Below are 21,071 nucleotides of genomic sequence, written 5' to 3'. Positions count from 1 at the left end.
TATCTACAACATTCCAATCCTAAGCATGATTAGAAGCTCATTTGGCCAAATAATCAACAACTCTATTCCATTCTCAAGCAATGTAATTAAAACTAACAAACCCTAGAGAAGTACAAAAGAGAAGAGCTTGATTAACAACTAAAGCCTATTGCCAACTAACATCCTCAAGCAATTGTGAAGTAAGAAAATTCACCACCACTTGACAGTTAGATTCAAAGATAAGCTTGCACCATCCCCTCAAACAACATTGCTCTACAACATATAAAATGGCTAGGGCCTCCATGAGATTGTTAGTATGCCAAACCTTATGCACTGAGAAAAGAATGAACTTCTCTAGAGCTACATTGAGCCACACCCCTAATGCATGTAGGACCTAGATTTCCCCGAGAAGAACCATTAGTGTTGACTTTAAGAAATCTTGGTGGAGGAGGTGACCAATGACCCACATGATTCACCCGCCACTTCCCATGATGTCTAGGATGGTTTGGAACATTATGATATCATTGACCTGCAGCCCCTGAGAACTCATCTTGCAAATGAAAGTTAAGGCTACTGCAAATAGCAAGATCACTAGGATCCATACCTTCATTTAACTTACACAACCTAAATAGAGAGTGGGAAATCTTCCACCAAAGATAGACGACTCCAATCTGGACATCTGAAAGACTGTTATATTAGATTATGTAAGTAGTTGTATGACAATTTTATTGAAAAAATAAAAAATATAAGTAAATATATTTTAGATTATTCAAAATAAATTGATTATTCTTGATTACCCATGGTACTCAAATTTTATCAAGAGCTTCTTAATTTAGAAGTTGTTGTAAAGGTCAATCTCTAATTCAATAAGAGATGTTTATAGTTTAAGATAAATTATTGGGTATAATCATTTCAATTGACCTTTATTTATGTATTTTTAAAATTGAGTTAAAGATGGACGATTGCAAATAAATCTATTTTTAACAATATTTAATAAAAGTCATTCTACACATATATTCTAAAATTAAAAATTAAAAATTTTAAATAATTATATGCTATAGTAGACTATTCAATTTGCAATGAGCCTCAATTAAGATAAAGATGTAATACATATATATAGAATAGTTTTAAATTGTATTATTGTCAATAATAAGATTCTAATTCTATTTTTAGAATATTAAATATATTAATACTTATTTATAATATGAATATATTATAAGTTTAATATAATCAATATTTTTATTTTCTATTATAATTATCATTGGTTTATTAATTTGCAACAACCTAAATTTATTAATAAAAATTATATAAGTAATTTTAAAGAAATATAAAGCATAAATAAATCTAGGAAATTCTCACACTAAAATATCAATTCAACCAATGACATAATTTGCACATTTTTAGAAAATTAAACAACAAAACTTTAGGCATATTTTCATTACTAATAGAAATTAATTTAATTTTAGTAAAAAGTGAAGTACAATAAGGAAGTACCTAATTGGAAAAATATGAAGTTAAAGAAAAAATATTTGGAATTTTGAGCGTTGTTTGAAACAAATGAAACATCCTTAGCAATGACTTTGCCAGCTGAACAATTTCTAAAAACCCTAAGTTGTATTCCACACAATGAACCATCTAAGATCGAAATCTCTGCAATTTATAGGAAATACTTCTGTTAGACAAAGAATCTGCAGGCCGCCATGGCAAAAATACGAGTACTCCACTGCTGCACAGGAAGTGGAAATGGACCAGAGAAAGCTGCCCACGGACTTCGATCCCGCGACCTTCAACCCCACACAACACCGCACCCCTCCCACAGAAAGAGTCTTCAGACTCGTCGACGAAGTCTCTTCACTTACGCTTCTTGAAGTGTCCGAGCTTAGTGACATTTTAATGAAAAGGCTTGGTGTAACAGAGCTTCCGACCATGGCCGTCATGCAGCCTGGGACGGCGGCGGCAGCGGCGGCCATGGCCGGTGGCGCTGCCAAACCAGCGGAAGAGGTCGCTGCAAAGGCAGCCAAGACAGCATTTGATCTCAGGCTGGATGGCTTTGACGCTGCCTCAAAGATCAAGGTGATCAAGGAAGTTAGGGCGATCACAGAATTAGGGCTTAAGGAGGCCAAGGAGCTTGTTGAGAAAGCGCCTGCTGTATTGAAAAAGGGCCTCACCAAAGAAGAGGGGGAACAGTTGATCGAGAAATTGAAGGCTGCGGGTGCCAAGGTCACTTTGGAATAATCAGACATTAAATATTTTACCAGGTCGGCTGCCCTTTCTAAGTTTTTGAATTTTCAAATTCGATCACTTCGATTTTTTTTTTTTTGCCCCGGTTAGGGTTTAGGGCCCAAAGAAATTTTGCAACTGATGTTATAAACTTCATTCCGGAGTTACCACATGGGGAGAATGCAGCATTCAATACGAATTTCGAAATAAAAGGACTTGCATCATTTGTCAATCTTATCAAAAGATGAATGTGAAACTAAATGTCTGCTCGAATTTGTGAAATTTGATGTTCTGAATTAAGCCAAACCTGCTCATAATTGATTAATTTTGAGGCTGGAGGCCCTTTCCTTCTTTGATCTGTAATTTTGTCATTTGTTTATTTGCTAGTCCTTGGGGATTTTATTATTTGTAACGTCTCAAAGTTTCAGATACGGAGATAATGAAGTACTGTCTTAAACATGATGCAAACTAAAATATTGTATGACTATTTTTGAATAAAAAGGTTTTGTCACATTTGTATTATGAAAGATAATGCTTTTCTTAGACTCGTTTAAAAGATTCGCCGAGGTTTCTTTCAAGTAAGGCAGCCCCGTGTGGAAAATTAATTATTGTTCAGCTTGACATCCTTTTGCTTTCTTGCCTTTATAGTTTTTAAAATATAGATATCCATTTTGGTTCACCAGGGTTTAGTTGCCCCATTTCAAGGTTGCCCTCCTGTATAGGAGGCAGCATCCATTTATCTCTGCAGGTCGCTTGAAGAGTTGTGAATTGTGAGACAAGGCCAAACAGAATCATCTGCGCTAAATTGTTGGAAAGACAATGGATTTCGTTAGAGATTTATGGTAGGTGCTCCAAAGGAGAAGCCTAGAAGTTTGCAGCAAATGATGAAGGTTTTAGGTAATTTACTTGCGTAATGGCAACTACCATGCGGTGATCCCTTTTTCATGTATAACTTTTTATAAAAACTCAAAAAAAACACTGGAGTCAAAGAGGATACAAGAGGCATTATATTTCTATTTTAGTTTTAGCTGCAAATAACTCCGTAACTATTTGAGCAGCAGCGATCTTTAAACTCTCAAGTATTCACAAGACCACAGAACTACCCTTCCAATTCATATCAACTAGAATGGAGAACTCAACATGCTTGTTGAATTGTTAAGGTACTGAATAAGTTTTGTATTCCCAGGGGAATCGTAATCAATGATAAAAGAAAAACATTTGCAAGATTCAACATGCTCATATTTAACCCTAGAAAATCCATTTTGGGGAAAACCAGCTGGAAGAGGCAAATGCCCAGATTCCTTCTGATCAAAGTTTAGATCTAAAAAGGCTGCAATAGATAAATAGACCAATACAACATTATCTAAGTTTTGTTTATTTGTGTAGTTTTCTCTATTCAGCAATTCTTTCTTTTGACAACCATTTCTAAACACTCCAGTCAATGACACTCACATGCACCTGCAATACCTTCATTGGACTAGTTGTTCTAATGAAATGCCCGGGGAGTGCCCTTTGCTATACCAGAGAACCCTGAAATGTTGGGAAGTGAAGGGATGTATAGTCATTGTACCATTACTTTACCAGTTTGAATTCTTGTGGTGAAAATGCCTTAAACAGTTGACTAATGGTTGCATTTCTGCCTCTGGTGGTTCTGAAACTATCACATTGTGGAGATTTATGAATATAACTGCAAAATGAACAAATGTAACACAAGCTAATAACCAAAATAACAATCTCTGAGCAGACAGGGCACATAAGAATAAAAGACACGAGATGCTATATTGGTGCTTCTGGAGTTTAAAGGAATTACTTTGACTATATTTTACAATGAATGGAATGAGATACAATAGACACACACACAGAGTGGTCATTGCAATTTGTAATGGTTAACTAGATCAAATATTAAACAATGCATAAACTTTGCAGTGTGAATCGGACCCAAATAAGAACATAGAGTGAGTGTTCCCCAATAGGAGACATCTGTAACAAACCTGTCTGGTTCATTATATAACGCCCCCTTTTGGGATTTTCCTGATTTTTTTTAAAACAGTAATTCCAACTTAAGATGAGACTTGCAATATTTTTGTAAATTTAATTGTATCAAAAAATGAAATATTTGTATTACAATATTTAGCTTATAATTCTAAAGATCGATCTTATCTTTAATTTCTGCAATAATTTTCCTGAGGATCTTGTTGAAAATCAATAATACTCAGATCTATTAATCATGATTCATAATACAATACTCAATCAAATTGTTGATTCCATCGAAATGCTTGCAAATGGCAATATAAAGGTTGGTTGTCCTTGATTTGCCAAGAGCATGGAAGGTGGGTTATCCTTCGACCTCTCGGTGCACCTTGAAGACTTGCTGCCCTCCTTGATTAAGCCCAAGAGCATGAAAGGCTGACCAGCCATTTAAACTCTTGCTTAATTTGTGTAATTTCCCCTATTTGAAGGCTGCCAGTTTTCAATGTTTAACATATCGTATCATCCATCTAATTTAAATTTATTTTAATAAACGAGTAACTAATAATTATTAACACATTTTAAGACTGATTCTTTCTTCTCTTTTAAACATACCCACCTTAAGGAGGATGGGATTTTCCATGTCATAGGGTGCTTGACACCAATCTACAATTAGGATTCCTCAAGGCATTGGACCTGCATGCTTGTACCCATCTTGGGATTTTCCCTCAGGGCCTGTTTGGTTGCTGGAATTAGTGATACCAGAATTGTCCAAATCCGGATTTTGAATAATTCTGGAATTTAAAATCTGGATTCTGGTTTTTGGAATAGGGTTTGGGACCGTTTGGTTCACAAAGAATTCATAATAAGAATTGACATTTCCTGCGGTTGGTTGCACATTTCTGGAATTAGAATACTACCAGAATAAACATATATGTATATTTTTTATTTTTTAACATGAATGAAATGTGATTTAATATTTTTTTTAACATGCATTTAAATGTTATTTAAATGTGGCTTACGTTACATGTTTTTAGTGTGATTTATTTATTGTTATTAATACCATGCTACACAAGAAAATTAATAACTCCCAAAAAAATACTACATTAATTTACAAATAGTCATGACATTACCATAAATTTGTCAAATGTTTGTATATCAACCTAATTCAACATCAAATACTAGAGTAACTCATAAAACATCAATATAGGCAAGAGCCTACAACACAACAGTAATTTGTGAGCCTCTCATGTGGGAGGTCTTGAGTTCGAATTTGCTTAACACACAAAAAAAAATTAATTACAACAAATAACAATAATTAATTTAGGCTTCAGCCATTTACCGATAAAAAACAAACAAACTCATAAAACATCAACCTAATTCACTATCCCTCTTTTTTAGGTACATTGTCGCTTAAGGTTCCGACATACATGTCCAAATATAACACATAGAAGGCTGTGTAAAAAGGTTGTTTCAGCTTTGGCCATCGAAGCAATCTCAGCCCTAACCACCTCTCGTGCCTTACACAATTTGCAATCATTCCTTTCATCTTGTGCAGCTGTAGCCCGAACATCATCAACCCACCTAAAATATCCACAACTATTGTTCCCCTACAATACAAAATGTACATTAGTTCGTACTAAAGAGATTACGTGCCATTAATTTGCAACATACAATCTGTAAACATTCAACAACCTTTTTCCTATCTGGGCAACACCAAAATGGTGCCCAGGATTAGTCTTTGTGCGCGACATTTTCAAGAGGCACAGCCTAGCACACTAACAACTATGCATTGTCACATCTCTGAAAGCCATGAATCCTTTATGAAAACATAATGCACCGTGAAAACTTATCAAAGTGACATGCTAGAATGAAGTAATTGGCTTTACTTATCAATTTTTTTTGTTAAAGTTATAATACTTTCATGATACATGAGAGATTAATGAGCGTAAACCTAAATTAAGAGTTTTTGGCTGGCTCAAATCACAGGGCTTGACGAGAAGTACATGGAAGATAAAATATTCTCCACAACTGATTTGTTTTCTACTCATGTGGAATCAACTAAGCTGCTAAACGGCTTACAACTATTTACAGATGTTAAGCGGGATGCAATTCCAATGGATGTGCAACAGGGACTATGCGATCCTGTGTTCATTGGCCAGTTTTGTCTTGTGTCCTAGAATCAAGTTAAAATATATTGTATCACTGATATGTAGACCACAGAAGCAGGAGGTCCCGTGTTCATGGGCTCTCATGACATTGTAATGTGCACATCCTTTTCATAAAAAACAATCTAGCATTATATTCACATGTGATCAAGGTGTTGCAGACATTGAACAGCTAAAAGCAGTTAGAAAATAGAAGTAGGAATTGTGCATTTCAAATTAGTAGTTCAAACAGTTGCATTTTTTCTTGATGGAAGAGCCTGTTGCTTCGTGGAGGATATAAAGACGAAGCTGAAGTAATAATCCAGTCAAGGAAAATTTGCTTATTTATGATACTTAACGATTTTCCATCTAGCAACTTCATAAACCATTAATTAAAGGATTGACAGCGATAAGAAGGCTATATTGGAGAAACAAGATTCACTATGTTTACATGAGCCACTCATTTGTTTACAAGGTCATGTTTTTGAACTTGGAGCAGACAATCTTGATATTAATAACATCAATATAACAACTTCCAACAGCAGATGGCAATATGAAACAATAAGACTATAAGCATGCATTAGACAATTACATGTAGATCAAATACTCTAACGATTACATCAATCAAGTGTGAAGCAGCCATCCTTATATATGTATATTGAAGCTCCATAAAATTATGTATCCTATCAAGTATCACCATAAGTAATCCATGGATCACTGGTTACATTGCAGAAGTATGGTATACTTAACATGTTGAATTTCAGAAGATCGCTGCAGATGTGTACTAAGCACTGCCATGTATTTGGTATGTGTTTTTCAAATGACAACGATATATATATTGCGAATAAGCTGTGAAGAGACACGTCCCTTCATGGGACATGTCTATTCGTTAATCTTATAATTAATAACAAATTTAATCTCTCACTCTCTCTCTAACACACACACATAATTATTATATTAATTTTTCTCATCTAACAATAAATTATATCTCATATATAATTATATATAAGTTTATCCAACTGAAGCTATCAAACATCAACACTCTTTCTTAGCTAGGGAGGATAAACACAAGACAAATATTACTCCATTGATAATATTAGGAATAACAAACATTTAAGGATATCTTTGATCAGAAGGTATCCACCATTTTCATGTCACATTTGATATCATGAGTATTGACCTTTAGAATCTCTGATATTCATCGAATACTTTGAGTAATGGTCTCCATAATATCAACCCTTGATATTCACCATGCACTCAATAAGGTAATGGTTTGCAGATGATCAACATATGATATTCACCATTTTGATATCACAATTGACTATTGGTCTACAGAATATCAACATATGATATACACCAGATACTCTTTGAGTAATGGCCTCCATAATAAGTATTATGAGTAATGGCCCCCAGATCTTCAAGTCGTATGATATTCACCATGTACTTTGTGTAATGGCCTCTAGAACATCAATTTGCATAACATTCACCATATACTCAAAAAATGTTTATAAGGTATGTACCACCGCATTCTCATAATGCTTACAATATAAACATCTACCATGCAAGGTATAAACCATCATGATCTGCATAGACATCGTAAGATATCCATCATAATAGAAAATTAAATTATTGTAAGATTGTCACCTTTCAATAACTTCTACAAATACATGTGACATCATTTGGAAGTCGTCACTTCCTCATGATGTACATAGAGGTTAGGCGCATTAAAATCACATAGTCACGAGGTATATTCATGGATCGCAATCCTCTTGACTGCTACAATTTATTGATCGCTGGAGAATCCATCACAACATGGTTTACTCTCTCTGAATTAATATGACCAAGATATCCAAAGGTTGACTGAATCAATGTCCTCTATCTACTCATTCAGACGAATATGTCAGACTCTCTTTGAACATCTATCTTCCAAGTTCCTTGACATTTGAAGAAGTGTCACTCCATCTAAATGCAAATCATTTGAGCTCTTCATCCAGAATAGTAAGACTGCCTTTTAATCTTCCATTTTTTTCTGCAATAACATCCTCGGAGGAAAAGATCAAGGCACATAGCTTTTATAGAATATTAATATTAACCAAAATGTTAGTAATTTAACTCATGCCTATTACTAACATAAATGATTATAACAACTCTTTATTTTATATTTTCAATAATACATTAACCAAAATGTTAGTAATTTAACTCATGCCTATTACTAACATAAATGATTATAACATCTCTTTATTTTACATTTTCAATAATACAAAGTTTCATAATATTAGAAGTGCATATATACATATATATATATTTCGATTACCAAAGGTATATTCAATTATACACCCATATTTATAAATAAGACATACCTTGTTTGATCAACGCACTATGCCTCTAACACATTATAATCATATGACTATGTTCACTTATTATATTAACCGACATGTTATTCAATTATGATTGACTGAATTTGTACGACATATCCCACCCCATCTCTAATTATTTACGATTGATAATTTGCCCTCATTATTCAATCGAACTCTTCTTCCTTTCCATTGTTTAATGGATCAAATATAATGTTTGTTGGGCAATCAAATAGCAAGTTAACATACAAATAACGATGGACCTTTTAATCTTATTCTTTTACTCCTTTATTTTAATTATCTCCACCTTTAAAAAAAACATAATGTTCGCATTCTTGAAGCAAAATGTTCCAGTTCCTGTTTTCCACTTCATAATCTCCTGTTCGCTTCCTTCATTCACTTCTCCACTTCTCTAGATCTTCCTTCTTGGTTATCTAATGAGACCATTGGATCAATGTATTAATCACCTTAAGACTGCAATATTGATTATCAATGTCCCATATGTAACTGGTCGTTGGTGGGACCATACTCCATACTCTAAGTCATCCTGTATCATTCTCTTATCGTACTCCACATCATTCTTTTGTTTTGGTTTGTCCCTCAATGGAACCCACGTCATTCTTCTGTGACACAATCAAGACGATTTGTTTTGCTCACATATAGTGCCCACATTTGATTCGGTGGTAATGCCCATTGTCTGTGACTTATGAATCAGCTAACAAGACTTCTACACTGCTTCAATGTTACATGGGATGGCATGAATCGACAGGCAAGGCCATATCTGATTCAATATGTGATCAGCTAAATAGATACCCAATTCTTCAAGAAATACCCAACCCTAATTTGCAGAACTGATATCAAATTTAATTGGGTTCAAACTGATAAAATAAACTTACTACCACCGATATATGGAGTCAATACCATGGGATAACGATATCATGCCAGTTATCAAATGCAGATTTGATGTCATCATCAACCAAGTCGATATCATAAATTATGAAGCATAAATGATAAAAAAGTCAATAATTTGAATTATAAATCAAAATCTTTAGACTTGGTTGTGGAAGCCCGATAACACGAAAGATATTTCATTTCCACAAATTCAACTAGGTTTTTAAATCGATGTCAAATGGAACAGAATTACTTCATACAAAATTCAACCAACCTGACCATCTTATGAAACAGATTCCATAATGACTCTTGTTAGAAACAAATACTACGAATTGTAGCCGGCAGAATGGATTCTGAAACAGTTTCAAAACTGATAATATTCCAAAAGGAAAACTGAATGATTGACATAACATGGATGTATTTTAGACATGAATGTCTTCAACCAAAATCATAAATTATTCGAACCAAAGCCAGTCATGAATACATTCAAGAACTGAATCTTCATAAATAATTGTATTCTAAAGATCTTTGTTGTTCTTTTACATACCCCTTCCTCCTATTCAACAATTGTTGTGCATCTTTTCTTTTTTCTACATTTGCATCCTGATGCTTTGGTACCATGTTGAATTTTTGAAGATCGTTGCAGATGTACTAAGCACTGCCATTTAATATGTTTTTTCCAAATGACAACGATATATTATTTATATTGAGAATAAGCTGTGAAGAGACACGTCCCGTCATGGGACATGTCTATTCGTTAATCTTATAATTAATAACAAATTTAATCTCTCTTTATCTCTTTCTCTCACATACACACATAATTGTTATATTAATTTTTCTCGTATAACAACAAATTATATCTCATGTATAATCATATATAAGTTTATCCAACTGAAGCTATCAAACATCAACATAACAAACAACACTTTTATATTTTGAATGTGACCGTTAGGTTACATTTAACATCAAGTGATGCATATCAAGATCATCCATAACCACTTAACAAGAGGGGAGTGCATGGAAGATAAAATATACTCCGCAACTGATTTGTGTTCTACTCATGTGGAATCAACTAAGCTGCTAAACGGCTTGCAACCATTTACAGATGTTAAGGGGGATGCAATTCCAATGAATGTGCAACAAAAGACAATGTCAACTGAAGAAAATGGTTTAAAAGAAAATATCATTAGTGAAAATGCAAAAATAAATAGATCCAAGGTGAGCAATGGAATCATGCATGATGAATACATAAAGGCCAAAGAGGAAAATAAATGTATGTTATATATTCAAATCATTAAAACTTAGCAATGCCAAAATAAATGCACGCTCTATATTCAGATCTAAAAATTCTGACAAACAGTTGCCAAACATCTCAAAATCCTTGCAAAAATCCATCAAACGGGATGTGAACAACCAAAAATAAGCAACATCAAACAGTAATACAAGCGATCTTAAAAGTATATGCTTTAACGTATATGCATCCTGCAGTATACGAACAACATAAAAGCTACTAGAGCCCTGGAAACTTTATTCGCTCTAGTCATTATCAAGAACCCTTTGGCTCTATTAGGATCAACCGCAAAAGTGTCAAATGCCACAATCATAGTACTTCGACATAGTTCAGGGATGGCTTTTAGTGCAGCATAGACATGATGTAAATCTTTTCTTACATGAGATTCACCCAATTCGATAACATGAGGCTTAAAGAGGGTCTCATTTAGCTTATTGATTAACAAAGACATCCCATCCACAGAACTAGCCATACTTGCCTTCTTCCTCTTTGGCCTCCTTGATGATGATGCTGAATGAGCTTGTTTCCCACTGGCTGCACTACATTGATTGGATATAGGTATACTCATATCTTCGTCATCCAACTCAGCGACAATTTGAATATTTGTACCAATATTGTCATAATCATCATCAAGATCTAGGGTCTTATCGAAAGTGTGCCGTTCTTTTGTTTCTTGAGGTGTGGCACACTCAACCATGTCATTCCCCACAATCAAGGCTAACTCATTATAGTATCAAAATGATTGCCTCTTAAACACTTTGGCCTTTTAAAATTCTTTCCTCTGCATGTTGGCATAAAGATTGAATTACTTATTTGACTATTATTGCTAATTTAATAAGGTAGATTTGAATAAAAACAAAACATATGAAAGGGCATGTTATATTCAATAGATCTACCCAAATTGTGTCATCAACATCCATAGATTGAGTTGTTTCATTTTGTGAGTTGTTTCATTCCACACAAAACCACTAGTACTTTTCAATTCTTTCATTATTCTATATCCTTGCTTCCATGTTTTGAGCTTGTTCTTGAAAATATCCTTTGACAAGTCAAGTTCAGCTCTCCATGCCCAGGATTCTCTTTTAAACCCTCCCTCACCTTTCCTTCCAAGATTGACTTGTTCATGAAGCAAGTCTAAAAACTTGCACTCCATGAATGGCTTCCAAAAGATCCTCTTTGAAGAAGAAACTGTGCGGGTGACTTGAACATCATTGTCCATGCTCATCAGGAGTGCTGTATATGACATTAGTCACCAAATTTTAATCAAGCTAAGTTCGTCCCCCTTTCTCATTGCTGAAAATTGAACAATTGATCATTAATATATAGACTGAATAGGGTATAGACATTCATCAAGAAACTTGTATACCTATATGAATTTACACTCACATCATTATAGACTGCAGAGATACATCATTACTAGCCTTTCACTGCACTTAAAACAAACTATGACTAGCAGACTCATATCAAACGTAGCACTTAAAATGCAATGAAACACTGCAATAGTGATAAGATAAGATTATTAATGTTCAAAAGACCACAAAAGGTCTATGGGACTGAGAGTTCACAACCAGAACGCTGACAACAGTAGGAGCACCAAACAGTGTCTGAGAAAAGCGAACAAAAATAAGAGATAACAAGAGATAAGAAGAGAGAGGACAAGGAAAAGACTATGAGTCTTTCCTTGGCAAAAAGAAAGCAGTCACAGAAGGATAAGATCATAGGTGAACATGAGCCTTGAATTGTCTCTGAGAACTTGTGGAGGAGTGTTGTTGACATAACCACTGTGAGATTTGACACATCTGGAATGACCGACAGAACTAGAAGAAGCAGCTGACCTTTTCACACCCCGTAAAGGAGTAGGGGTGCAAAAATGGCAGTAATAGGCTGGTCCGAGCAAAGTCGATGAGGAAGTAGAGACTGTAAAGTACTATTACGGAGCAAAGTGGCTTCTTGAAGATACCCTAGAATTTTATAGGCTAACCTACCTAAAATGATAGCTTGGCCCCCATAAAATTCTAGGCCATACCTAACCTACCCTAAAAATTATAGGGCTAGGGCTAGGGCTAGGCTAGGGATAAGAGCGCAAGACACCGCTGGTCACAATAACTGAAGAATGCAGAAAGAGAGAAGCAATCTTGAAACAAACAATAAAATCTCCCTCGGAACTCATAATAGATAGGGCATTGAAAAATAAAGTGAGTCTCTGTCTCGACCTTAGCTAAAGTACAGATCCATTCTAACTCTATCAGTTTGATGGTCTGTCTGAGCACGAAGACGATGAGAACCAACTTTGAAAGAACCCAAAGAGATACGAAGGGCATGACTCCACCGTTGAGAAAGGTAAGTAGGGCGAACAATAATCCCATCGTTGATGTCAAGAAAGTGCTTCGCATATAAGGGCATTCTCGAATGTAAGCCACCATGAGGGTTAGTCCAATTAGTAATAATATACTGTCTGTAAATGTCAAGTCTGACATGCTCATTTAATTCCTGTCTAGAGGGGATGAGATGAGCAGGGGCATTCAAAGAGAACTGAAAAGGAGGGAGATGATCAATATCAATCCCAATCGAGCTCAACAGGGAAGATGTTTGTGCATACCAACAACGAGCCGAAGAGCTGGTATCGGAACGTGCAATAGCAACAAAGGAGCAATATGCCAGGTAGGAATATCTGTCACACTCACCCATTGAATCTGCAAAACCACGCAGACGATGAAGGAACCAAACCAAATCAAATATAGCCAGAAGATTGAAAGGATGAGCCCCAAACTTTGCAAGAATTATATTGTGAGGAGTGAATATGTGACATTTGATGATACGTTGTAGAAGCAATGTCTGAACCTGCTCGATCAAGGCCCAATCATAACTAAGGAGAGAAGGCCCCCAAACCACTGAGCCCATTTGAGTAGTATGAAAAGTTGCCCTACAACCTGGTGTTTAAGAATGAACACGAAAGGGTTTTAGATAAGGGTTTGTTCATGCTATCATTTCCAAAAGGATTTTGATGATGAACAAGTTAGATATGTGCTTAGCCAAGTACATGATCAATTCATGTAGCTTGACCGACCCTATACGATTACGAAGGAAGCCATTCATGTAGTTACTGGATTTTGTGTTTTTGACACTAAGGATTGCACAACAAGATGAAGTAACTTGACTGATTGGATTGAAGTGGGATAAACTAGCGATGACAATTAATGACATCATTGAATGGTGTCAGGATACACAGTGTATCATTGATACAAAATGAATAGCATCTTGACTTCCACTATTCCTACTGCTTACCAAATGGTCAAGGAGAATGCAAATTATGACATCTACGAAATTATGAGGGAGCAACTATGTCTGAATATACAAGAAAGATAAGAGACAACCATTCAAGTCCAATTGGGTACTCATGGGTTTATTCTTGTACTTGCAGAATTTCTTTCTCAGTGTTGGAAGTAGTATATGGTCCATGGATACATCAATAGTTGTTTAATTGCATTAGGGTGCTTGGGAATAATTTCACAGGTTATAGGGCTACTTCAAGAGTTTTTAGAAGGAAATTCATTAGAGACAGTTAATTCCATCAGATATAGTGGAGAAGTATAAGGATATTATTTGTTTTATGGTTAACACCGATACACGCCTCATGGAAGCAGTGGAACCAAGGACCTCATGGGTTATACTTATGGGACATGAGGCGGAAGCAACTATGTTGACAATATATGCTAGATTAGTTGAGAGAATGATCTTTAGGTTGTATAGACCAATTTTGCAAATGTCCTTAGTTGGATCTAAGTGCATACCAGTAATACAATTTTGGCATTTGGTATATCTTTTGTATACCTTTGTCATTGTTGTCAAAGGGGGAGTTAGTGGTCAGTCAAAAATTGTTTGATTGCAACAAGGGGAGTTACTTAGTGAATATCTAAGGGGGACTCAATTTTCTTGTTGGTAGGAACACGTTATTCCTTGTCTAGACACTAGGTCAATTTTTCACTAGGTGTTGCCATCAACACCAAAGGGAAAGATTGTTTGCATAATGGTGAAGTTGGAAATTGTTGTCAAAATGATGAAGTTGGAAGAGATTGTTGGCATTAGAAAGCATGAAGTATCAAAGTAGTGTTGTTATTGTTGGCAACAAATCATTCTGAGAGGTAGCCATACCAATAGAAGATTGGATTGGCTAAATGAATTTTCTAAGTGTTTCGTGCACTACGTTATGATAGCCAACTATGATATAAATGATCAACAATGAAAGGCTTTGGATGTTTCAGAGTATGCGGTTGATATGGAAGCATCATTAGAGTCATAGAGTTGCATCAACCACTTTGAGTAAATGCAAAGATTTGATGAAGCGGCGACAATAGTTAGAACAGAGTACCGATAGGGTTAGTTGGTTTGAATGGGTAATCCAATGGACCAAAAGTCAAAAGATGACTTGAATCTTATTGAAGTTTTTGGGGCCGATATCTAAGATGTAGAATTTGTGGTTTGGTGCTCTCACTCACAAAGTTCAATTGCTTTTGGAGCTGACTTTAGGAACATGTTTAGGGTTTTTCCACTGACATAAAAAAGTATATAAATAGAGTTGTAAATTGAATTGTTGTATTTGTTGTGAAGTGTTGCAATCAATTGTGATGCATAAAGGCGTTAAGGTAGAAGTGTTGTAGAAGCAATTCAGAGTAGAGTAATTGAGCAGAGTATCATTGGATCTGTCAAGTAGTGAGTGCTAATTTCAGTCACTTTCACATGTTGAATCCTAATAACGGCTCTCTCCTAACAGGGTAAGTAGGATTCAAATAGGACTGAAGATTAGATCTTCTAATTAGGTGACTCCCAGAAGGCGCTTTCAAATCCCTTAACTGGTTAGTTCTTAACATGACGTTTTTTGTAATAGCTTTTGATTGAGCTATAGATACTCTTAACTAGGTATGCCCCTAAATGGGTAATGCAATGCTCTTGACAGGGCAATTTTATTACTGTAGTAGTGAGACTTGTGTGTACTAATTTCCACCGTCGTTTTTCTCTCTGACCAAGGGTTTCCAGCATGTTGGATGTTGTGGAAGTTAATTGTAAAAGCTTATAGATTTGTGGTTGCATTGATTAACCCATCCAGTGCCTTATAACATTAACATATTTAATGCATTATTGTGTAGTGATTTAGTGTCGTACATTGTACTCTAAATAGGAGTCTAATTTCACACTACCCTTATCATCAACATAGTTTTCCTCTCCGTAAAGCATTTTAGGACCATTTCTAGCATTGAATTATCCCTTAATCAAGAAAATGAGTCCTATCCTATTGTAAAATCTCAACATACTTTGTGACACTTAAATTTCGTCAATCCAAATTAAAATTCTAGATCCAATACTATCCTTATTATCTCACTTGTCTCAAAGTGGGGGCCTATTTTATTGTGTCATTGTTGGCCGAAATTTTGGGAGAATAATGTTTGGCCTTAACATTTCTGGATTTGGTCTTGAAATTTGGGATATGACCACAATGAGTCGTCCTTTTATCAATTTTAAGCTTGTTTCTCATATATAAAAAAGTTACTTTTATCAATATCATTCATTATGCTATCTTGTAATGTGAAATTGCTGTCTAATGTGAGACTACAGATTGACAAATTTGAGGAATAATCAGCATTGTCAAGTCTTCATCAATTATTCATCATCGTGATGGAAGTTTCAAAGAATGTTGGAGGATGATAGGGTGTCACTGATTAATAATTGGCTTGTACTTCTCCCTAAGGGGTTTGGTATGATTCCATATCATTCTTGCATTTCTGCAATTTAGCTTTAGATCTGAGTTTTATATATTCATTCATGTGATTCATATATTTTTGAGTTAATATATGCATCACCTTTGATTGTCTCATTTTGGGTTCACTCTAACACACTTGAGTAGGTCTCTTATTATGTTTATGCACTTATGCTAGTTACAATCTTATATACACTTAAGGTTTGTAGAACACATGATTGTTTTCAGATTTAATTTGGATATAGTGAACGTGGAGATCAGCAAAATGGGGGCTTGATTAAGGCAAGCCCTTATATAGCCACCATACCATATTGTCTCTCTCTTGTAGGTTCAAAGGTCTTAGGCAAATTCTGAAGACATAGGTAGTCAATGACTCAGGAACAATGATATTTAAATTTTTATATGATGAAAGTACTGGTCAAAGATAACTAGTGTCATAATCTTTAGGTTAGTGGTGCCTAGCACCAATGACCTCCTTGTTTGGTTTGAAACTTGAGTGGGAAGGCAGTTTAGAGGCTTTCGATATCAAATCTGCTCTGCAAATTAAACTGGGCACTTGTCAGGATTATGACACCTAGCCACAGTAATTAGCATTTCAAGTTCTGCTTTTTGTCACATATATTTTTGGATCATTGTTTCAGATCTGTTTTTTCTTGTAGCATTACGTTTCTCTACTAGTGAATTTTTATCAATTTATTTGTTCATTTACACATTTTTAGAACCTAATTAGCAAACATGTGAATCCATTAAACAATGTTTTAAGTAACAATGGAATAAAATGACTCTTTGAATGAGAGCTAGTCAAGCATACCACCTATTTGTGGTTTGTATTTGACTGTCTAGTGAAAGAGGTTTCGGTCCTATAGTTAATCACTAGCTAGAATTTCCCCATTTCCCTACCAAACAATGATATTAGGGTCTGTTTGGTTCCTGGAAGATGACAGAATTGGCTTTTTGAAAATCCGGATTTGAAATTTTTTGTGTTTGTTTCAAAAATGACAAAATGGAATTTTAGCATACCGGACTTCCAATTTTGCCTCAAAACCAGGTTTTCCAACTTCCTACTAGCAAGTAGGAATTGAAAATCAAAACCTGGTTATGTTTTTTAAGGAGTGTAAAAACAATAGATTGGACTACTTTTTGAAATTTGCCTTCAACTCCAAGCTCCCGCATAAAAATGTGTCTTCACATGCATCTTCCGAGTGAAACAAACAGTTCAAGTAAAATCCCAAAAATCGGAATGAAGATTTGCAAAACTTTGATTTGGCTAAACCAAGGTTTGTAGAAATCCCCATTTTTAAGTTATAGATTAATTCTTGATTTTTTTTTTGATTATGTATATAGCTGAATAAATTGGCTTTCTGAATTGATATGAATTGAGTTGTGCTTTGATTGAATCCATGGAATGATCTTTTTGGAAGAGGATCACATCTCTTCATAAAACCTACTGCTCTTGCAAGAGTGCACCCTTTAATAATTAATCGCTGCCTTGAATTTTTGATTAATTGAAATTAGATTCTTCCTTTCACAATCAAAGGAGCCAAATAATATTTATTCTGTTTTAATTTCTTTACCTTGTAAGCCTTATTTACCCTGTCTTGCTCAAGGTACACAACCTGTCCTAGGAATTTTGACTTTTCATAGCTTGGATCTGATTCAATGAGATGTTCCTTTTGCCTACAATCTTCTTCCAAGAGCTTCTCTACATTATCCAATTTCTTTTCATTCTTTGTTTTTTCTAGTGTGTCTTTATAAAGGCTGATGTAGTTTGTCACTAAGGATTGTACCTTAACTAAGTCTAGATTCAGGTAACGTGAAACATGGGCTCATTCTTAGCCTGTGGGTGACCTTTGGCAAGGATGAAATTCTGGATTAAAGGGTTGGTTCCTTTTAAGATCTTTAAAAAACTATTGAATTGACGAGGAAAGGATAAGAGAGATGACTTTAAACTGAAAACTATTTTACTATAAGGTGATACATCAACTTAAATACTACTTGAGCCACAAGCTGATATAACAAACATTTAGAGCATTCACAACTCCAACTTGTTCATTGTGTTGGTTCCCAAAATCGCAGATTGGAATCCTACGAGCCTTGCCTGCTCGATGCTGGGATATCCAACCGGTTAAGGTCAACTTGACGGGACTGAACAACACGGTCCGAGTTCCCTGCACTTCCAGCTCTGCAAAACCGAGGCGGATGTACCTGATCCTAGACAACAGTCTTACATCCAAGATCCTTATAGCAGATTGGTTAGAGCACAAATATAGTGAAAGTTTCCAAATGGCAAGAATAATAGGAAACTTTAAGTTTGCGAATTACGGGTTAGGAATAATAAATGAATATATGAATGTTTTTTAAATAAAAAATAATGATTGCAACAAATGAATACATTAATTCTTTTAAGGAAGGATATGAAATAATTGCCAGCTATAGATTTGAATTATGAAAAAATATAAAGACCAGTGCCAAAGGGTGATAGAGTCAGAACTATAAGTTTTCACATACAACTTTATGATGTTATGTACATTGAATTTATAACTAGTTTAGTCATCAAGATGCGATAAATCAATTGTTTTTACACATATTTAAACCAGTCTATAATATTTTAACCCTTATTAGGATAAAATAGATACAAATAAGGAAACAATTAAAATATTTCACAATATTTGTATTTGTCGAGTTCAAATAGCCACAATTGATTTGATCTACTTACTCTGACAATAAATTATTTATAAAATTGAGAAATGATCATAAAAGACGAACTATATAGTATTCTTGACTTCTAAAAACTTTAAGCAAATAAAATAAAAAAATACTTCTTACTGATCATGCTGGAAATAAAATACACTGAGACAATCCTTACAGACGATCCATCCAATGCATTTGACTCCAAAGTTGCATATAAAAAATACATTTGTTCAATAATCCGCATCCATAGACTTAGTTCAAAATTTCATTCTTCACCATTGAAAGAATAAAATATATCATAATATATACAAGAGGTAAAAATTAAAATATGGATATGAATATTGTGTCTCTTAAGTCTCTCCCGTTTTGATTTTTACATCTTATATATATAATGGATGAAGGGGCATTGTTAACCATCGCACCCTTTTGCAACAAATAACCGATCATGTAATTTTAACATAATTATGATTTAATAATGATCGGTTTTTTCATGCTTTCCCCTTACTATATGATAACCAATCCAAATTTAATAATTGCTAAAGAAACCGAATCGCTGAAACTTCATATCCGTGTAGAAACCAAATCACTGAAGCTTCTCCCGGATGATGACAAGTATACCTCTGGGCATTTGAGTGTGGGAATACACAGACACGGTGACTTGCGCCAAACTCTTCTTTGTCACTCGAGGCTTCTCGCCCACGCAAATAATCCTGCACCAAAAAACCAGAAGTTTAATCAGATATAAAATAATCAAGATTACATCCCTTCTCCTCGCGCCGGGTCATTCAATCTCTGCAAATAGCAATGGTGGATTTAGCAGGTCTTCATTCTTCAATATTCATGGGTTTGCTCATTCTTCCTTGCTTTGTGAACCAGCATGATGGATGAAGACCTCTCGGCAAGCTCTACGAGGTGCATGATATAGAGTCGTAGGGCGGACTTTCTGACTCCTCTGGATACCTCCATTAGGTTTATACACATGCCTCCATGATCATGCACACGATCCTCTAAAAACCTGCAACATGTCATTCGACCTGTACATTTTTGTTGCCATAGAGGAACAAGATTGATTCGATGGTTTGCACAAATTATAACTTTATAAGCCGCACTTCAAAAATGATGAATCCCTGGAAACACTATCAACATTACTGCACCCTATCATCATTGTTGGATTACATTCTTTGTAGAATTCATCACTATTGTGGCGAATAAGTAAGTTGTCAGGCCTCAAATCCCCGTGTATGATGCCAACAGAGAACAGTGCCTTCAACACTCGTAACATTTCAATCTTGTGATATATACAACACTTCATCTATGCACTGACGTTTTACCATATAAGAATTAATACCATCCTGCAAGGTCCCAGGCTCAACATAGTTACTGACCAGAATGCTACAATCAGCATATTATTATTTTGATTGCATTCAGGATCTTGAAATTTCTGAGACAAGCAGAGTGTAGCACCATCTGCATCGGTGATTCCAATATCATGCATAGGTAACTGAAATGTATTCTTTTCTTGCACATCATTATAGTGTCCAACTTTCGTTATATGCCAGGCTGTGCATAAACCCTCCTTTGATTTTCTATATGATTTCTGAATCAATAATAATAGGTAGAATATATGCATCTTTCACTTTGTTTTACCGCTGCTTGCTATTCGCAATAGCCATTCACAAGCATAAGACTCTTGGAATTTGTTTGGTCCTATGACAAATTTGATTGGTAACTTCCAGCTTTATTAATTTAGGATCCTCTGACAAATACTGTGGAATATC

The 21,071-nt window shown here is 35.0% G+C and overlaps 1 protein-coding gene across 3 annotated transcripts in view; it reads left to right on the top strand.

The window, feature by feature from the left end:
• Window positions 1–1,488: 1,488 nt before the first annotated feature.
• The window catches only part of LOC149528877 (uncharacterized), a 29,011-nt gene continuing 9,428 nt past the window's right edge, over window positions 1,489–21,071 (top strand). For 2 of the 3 annotated variants that reach the window (XR_016358546.1, XR_016358547.1), the window contains exons 1-2: window positions 1,489–2,237; window positions 16,461–16,600. Coding sequence is in view for 1 of the 3 variants with exons in the window: in XM_089809153.1 (XP_089665279.1) it covers window positions 1,606–2,214 (609 nt within the window). In the remaining 2 variants the exon portion in view is untranslated. Of the gene's footprint in view, window positions 2,238–16,460; window positions 16,720–21,071 lie in introns of those variants that run through there. The other variant, XM_089809153.1, reaches the window with a different exon arrangement.

The sequence above is a fragment of the Cupressus sempervirens genome, chromosome 11 (genome assembly GCF_028749045.1).
Source record: "Cupressus sempervirens isolate cs-2001-9-10 chromosome 11, ASM2874904v1, whole genome shotgun sequence".
In the NCBI taxonomy this organism is placed as follows: Eukaryota; Viridiplantae; Streptophyta; class Pinopsida; order Cupressales; family Cupressaceae; genus Cupressus; species Cupressus sempervirens.
The sequence above is the reverse complement of the archived record's forward strand: the minus strand, read 5'-3'. Positions and strand labels throughout refer to the sequence as shown.